At 39.4% G+C, this 5885-nt stretch overlaps 1 protein-coding gene and 1 pseudogene across 1 annotated transcript in view; both read right to left on the bottom strand.

Annotated features, from left to right (window-relative positions):
- Positions 1-4733, bottom strand: part of LOC107662395 (male-specific lethal 1-like 1) — an 8369-nt pseudogene extending 3636 nt beyond the window's left edge.
- An 857-nt stretch (positions 4734-5590) lies between these two features.
- The window catches only part of LOC107662415 (major histocompatibility complex class I-related gene protein), a 2630-nt gene continuing 2335 nt past the window's right edge, over positions 5591-5885 (bottom strand). The window contains exons 5-6 of the mRNA XM_016452436.1: positions 5730-5842; positions 5591-5626 (exon numbers count right to left, since the gene is read on the bottom strand). Coding sequence (XP_016307922.1) covers positions 5591-5626; positions 5730-5842 — 149 coding nt within the window. The remainder of the gene's footprint in view (positions 5627-5729; positions 5843-5885) is intronic.

Raw genomic sequence — 5885 nt, 5'->3', positions numbered from 1 at the left:
ACGCGTTTGTGTGCGCCTTTGTGTGTGTGTGTGTGTGTGTGTGTGTGTGTGTGTGTGTGTGCGCAACGGAGGTCTGAGTGATACGAGTGCACTTGAAATACGAAGTGGAGGCCAGTCCGGATTGAATTCCCTCCGGACCAGAGTCCAGACTTTGAGAAGAGCTGCTCTAGTCTATTTGATGCTATATAGAAGAAAAATAAAACAAGCATCACCTTTTCCTCCTCTTCTCATCCAGCTCAAGTTTTGAATGCCTTTTCAGAAAGACATTATCATCTAGACACTGCACAGAAGAAAGTATGAGCATTTACATGCATCATTAAAGTGGAACATTTAATTGAAATAAAACCAAAATTGTGATACGAGTATGAAAATGCAAGAGGCTGTGATTTAATTATAGGGATAGTTCACCTAAAAATGAAAATTCTGTCATTAATTACTCACCCTCATGTCATTCTGAACCTGTAAAACCTTAATTCATCTTCGAAACAAATATTAAGATATTTTTGATGAAATTCGAGAGCTTTCTGACCCCGAATAGACAGCAACACAACTGACACGTTGAAGGCACAGAAAGGTAGTAAAGACATTGTTACAATAGTCCATGTGACATCAGTGCTTCAACCGTAATCTTATGAAGCTACGAGAATACTTTTTTTTTGTGTCTAAAGAAAACAAAAATAACAACTTTATTCAACAATTTCCTTCTATGCGCGCTTGCTGAATAAAGTCGTTATTTTTGTTTTCTTCATTCAGTTTTCTTTGTTTTTAAGGTCTTACTTAAAAACAAAGGTCTTACGGGTTTGCAACAACATGAAGGTGAGTAATTAATAACCGAATTTTCATTTTTGAGTGAACTATCCCTTTAAATAAATATATATGCGCTGTGTGTTTCAGAGTGAAGCAGCATCTCGGTTCACAGAAAATACAGCTCCACATGAACTTTGCCACTTGGGATGCTTACGGGTCTTACTAACCTCAGGAATGTCCGACGCCTCTTTCTGCCCCAATGGCTCTAAGATACTCTCCCGCCAAGAAGGGACTACATATGGAGAATAATGATACATTTTTGAGGATCTTAAATTTTCTTTATAATCAATATATGTGATTAAAATCATTAAAGGAATAGTTTATCCAAAGATTGTGTCATTATTTACTCACCCTCATGCCGTTCCAAACCTGTATGCGTTTCTTTCTTAAGTTGAACATAAAAGAATACATTTGGAAGAATGCTGGTAATCAAACAGTTGACAGTCCCCATTTCTTTCCCTACTATGGTAGTCAATGGGAACCAACTGTTTGGTCCTTCAAAATATCTTCTTTTGTGTTCACCATAAGTTATAACTTATACAGGTTTGGAACAGCATGAGGGTGAGTAAATGATGACAAAATTTTCATTTTTGGCTGAAATATTTCTTTAACAGAGAAATTACATTAATTTCTCCCAACCTGCAACTGTGTCCTCATGCACAGGTGAGGGGTCTCGCCAAGGTGACGGAGGTGGCTGATGCCAGCGGCAGAGGTACATCTCTGTGGTAGTCAGGTAGGGCAGTTACTCCGACTGAGACTGCAATTCAGGCTCCGTCTCTTCCTGGGGTTCCTCCTTCTGAGCTGGGCTATCCTGTGGTGGTGGTGGTGACCTGGGCTGCCCACGTCGTGACCTCCTCATCCGGGAGTCCTGGAAAAGAAACCTCCTTTGAGAGGGTGAAAAATAAAACATATTTAGTTTAATCAACTCATTTCATTAGCTACAGCACATTAGGGCTGTCAAATAAACATTTGAATTTCGAATATTTGTCGAATTTAAAATAAAAATCCACATTCGAATGCAAAAACGTTGCATTCGAATTTTAGATGTGCATCAGGCAGCCTTATCAGTGGCACACGAGATGCGATGACGATATAGTGTTGCATTTTAATGCTTTTGTTAGCCTATAGGCTACAGCCCGGAGAAGATCTTATGGCAAAACTGAAGCTGTTCACACAGAACGTTTATTTATCGCATTTTCTATAGGGACATCTATCACCGTTGCACTCGTGTCTCGGACAAGAATGCCACATGTTTAGAAAGCCATGTAAAATTAATATACGTTCAACTTTTAAAAAGCATGTCTCAAAACTGTATGGCGGTTTTTCCCCATCCCACTTCATTTCATGTTTTTAAATGAAAAAAGTATTCTTTGTTATTTGGTCCTTTGTATTAAACTTTGCATACATACATGATGCTGTTTTGTTTCTAATTGTTTAAGCAACTTAATTAATTATATTTAGTTTATAAACATTATTTTAAACATTATGCACTTTTTTCCAAAGATGGTCGTGTTGTTTTATTGCTTTGAATAAACGTGCATTAGTAATATTTTGTAATATTAAGTATATTTAGCCCTCTTGTGGCCTCAGAAGAGAAGCCAAAATCTTTTTTCCCCCTAAGTGAAAACATGCCTTTTAAATTCGAATATAATATTGATATTTCATCGAATCATCGAATATTGATAATATTTAAGTACAAAATTCGAATTTAGTTTTTCAGCCATGTTGACAGCCCTACAGCACATTAGTTGGAGATATTGAGGTTAGCTCACCCACAAATGAAAATTCTGTCGTCATTTACATACCCCCATGTCTTCTTTTGAGTTCCGCAGAAGAAACTCAGTCATACAGGTTTGGAACGACATAAGGACAAGTAATCGATGATGAATTTTTGGGTGAACTATCCTTGCAATAAATCTTTATATAATTAGAGAAAAAGTCATGGTCATACCTTTTCAGGCTTTTTCCTCCTCTTCCAAAGTGCATTTGCTTTGGGGTTTGGACCCGCCCCTCAGATTGCTGGACATCATCTGTGGCAGCAGCCTCAGGTTCCTTACGACGAGGAGTCTGAGGAGGACGGGATTCTGTACCCTCTTTTTTCACCATCTGCAGCCGACGCTCCATGTGTTCAATTCGGGCCATTAGCTACAAACACACACCTGTGTTAGGCTGTGTATTAAACATCGGGTTCAGACGAATAGGTGAAACAAGAAACAAGTGTTACAAAACAACAAGTGGGAAACTCTGAATGCGCCCAGTTTAACATCAAACAGGCCCATCATTTAATATTTCATTTCATAAAAGGAGGGGAAAAACGTGCAAAAGTCTCAGCGTACCATCTCTTTTTCAGCTTTGAGGTCATCGATCTCTTTGCTCTTGTTGTGCAGTTGCTTCTGCTGCTGTTCAATCAGTTCCAGTTGCAGCAGCAGGATCTGTCGGATGCAGCTGGTCTGCGTGTCCACGAGGCCAGAGCCTTTCCTCATGTTAAGACGCTTCCCATCGGGACTGTTCTCCGGCGAGGGGACCCCCACGACCACCCCCACTTCTCTCCGCTGATTGCTGCCATTTGATACCATGGGATCCATCTTCCCCACGTGGTTTTGACTGGCCTGACAAAACAGTGATTTGCTCTTGACCGGGGAACCTTCGGCCCCCATCTGCTTGGTTGACGGGAGTGTCAAGGCCCCCCAGTGTCTCCCAGTTCTCCTCCTGCCCGAGGTTCCCTGCTGGAGATTGATCAGGAGAGCTCAACACGTTCCGGCGGCTGATATTTGCTTTGCTGTGCAGGTGATGCTTTTGATTTACACTGTTGTGGATCGTGCTCAGCACATGGGTGGCGAAGTCGCGGCTTTCCTTCTTCAGGGATTCATGGACTCCTGCTGGCTTCTTGCTGAGGCTCGTGTCCAGTCTGTGTCCTCCACTCGTGAACACGGTGGATCGCATAGTCATTGCGAATTGCTCTAGTTGGAGATGTTTTACCAACACCCACCTCTATAGATGAGGAGGATTTGTGACAGGCTGAATGTGTGTCCTTGAGGCCCCTTTTCTATAGCCATTCTGGGGGAACAGCACAAAAACTTGAATTTTATTGCAGAATTTGACCACGAATTTTTTCTTAGTAATGCAAGAAATCTTATTTGACAAGAGAAATTGGTTGTAAAGCAAAATTAAAAGGTAGGTATACTGATATGACTGATATATGACGCTTTAATTGTGTTATGAGACTTGAAAGCACATGAATCCAAGAGCAAAAATGTCATTTATAGAAACATTATGTATGATCGGATTTCCAAAATAATGTTTATGGCTACACTAAGCTAACTTTAAGTACCCTTCCCACCTGTTGAGTGTGCATTGTACCTATAGATGCATTGCATGCTTTGTGTTTACTGTTTCAGGAAGGACATCGTCCGATCACTGTTTGCATGCATGCAACTGGGTATGGCGTTATTTTAATGACAAATGTCGAGAGCGCATTATTGTAGCGCGAAAGCACATTAATACAATGCGCGAGCGCGAATCTCTCTGCTCGCGCGCAGATTTCCCTTGCTCTCGCACAAAACCGGACAAATTACAGATCCATCTTTGAAATCTGATTGGTTGATAACTTTTGACAACGTTTAATTCAGGTGCGAAAATAATTAATATCTATAGTGCATTATTGTAGCGCGAAAGCACATTAATACAATGCGCGTATTACATACATGTTATTTAAATTTCCCCGACCCCCGCCCGAACTCACCTATCGCCTTCCTTTGGCCCACTTTCCGATTTTGTTTGAATCTGCGCACACAGCGCATGCGCGGTGCGTTTGGAATGATTGGACTCTTGCGGAACATTTCGTGGCGCGCGCGTTGAGGTTTGCATTATGACGTCATGCAGAGATGGACTGAAGATTAACATTCAAGTTTTAAAAGCATTGCAACATTACGGTAAATGTGAGTAAGATCATGAACCGTGAACTTATAAAGCATTCACAGAAGAATATAACAAATGTTTGTTTATTAGCACACTATTGAAAGTTCTAACAGTTTTATAAACAGTCTACATAAATATACAGTACCTGATTAAATAATACTGAGGAGTTCTGGTGGCTGATTTGCTGGCAATGCAATCTGGCAAACATCCATGCTAACATAAACAGCTGTGTTCAGACAAACTTGGCATTAGAGGAAACCTGTTAGATACATGCAGTAATTACTAGCCTATTTAAACCCAAAACATACTTTTGTAAAACTTACAGATATTGTAAAAATACTGAAATATTCAATACTATGACAGACCAAATCTGTGTGTGATAAAACAAGAAAAAAACCTTGCCAACCTGTCAAATAAATGTAAAAATATACATGTAATTAACACATTCTTTTGAAAGGATATGTTTCAATACGTTATATATATATACAGTGGGTACGGAAAGTATTCAGACCCCCTTAAATTTTTCACTCTAGCAAATGGCTGCAATATAACAAAGAGTGAAAAATTTAAGGGGGTCTGAATACTTTCCGTACCCACTGTATATTAGTGCTGGGCGGTATGACCAGAAATTTATATCACGGTCTTTTTCAAAATGATACCGGTTTCACGGTACATGACGGTATTTTTTTTCATGCATGACCGTGTGTTAACCATATTTTCTACTGATTGCGAGAGGAAATATTGCAGTATATTGACTTAGAATGCCAGCTGCTGAGGAAAAATAATAATAATAAAATAAACCCATATTAGTAAAGGTACATGTTTAACTTCCTTACTAACAAATGCATAAATATATCTGAACAGATTAACAGGACAAACCTGAGGTAGGTATGTAGATGATCTGCAATATGAAGACAGAAATACAATTATGAAGCCTGGCCAGCAGAGCTTGTCTCTTATAATGTGAATCTGATGTATTAGTGAAACAGTGAGTGTATGTGTACCTGCTCAGGCTGTGAATATCTCTTCCTCCATATTTTAAAGGCAGCCAGAAATCCAAAAACACACAGCAATAGAAGTACAGAGGGAACTACAATAACAGGATCAGGACCAGGTTCTAAAAATATACAAATATTATATATATATATATATATATATAT

The sequence above is a fragment of the Sinocyclocheilus anshuiensis genome, unplaced genomic scaffold, assembly GCF_001515605.1.
Source record: "Sinocyclocheilus anshuiensis isolate Anshui unplaced genomic scaffold, SAMN03320099.WGS_v1.1 scaffold11, whole genome shotgun sequence".
Lineage (NCBI taxonomy): Eukaryota > Metazoa > Chordata > Actinopteri > Cypriniformes > Cyprinidae > Sinocyclocheilus > Sinocyclocheilus anshuiensis.
Note: the sequence above shows the minus strand (reverse complement) of the source record. Positions and strands in the feature narration are given on the sequence as shown.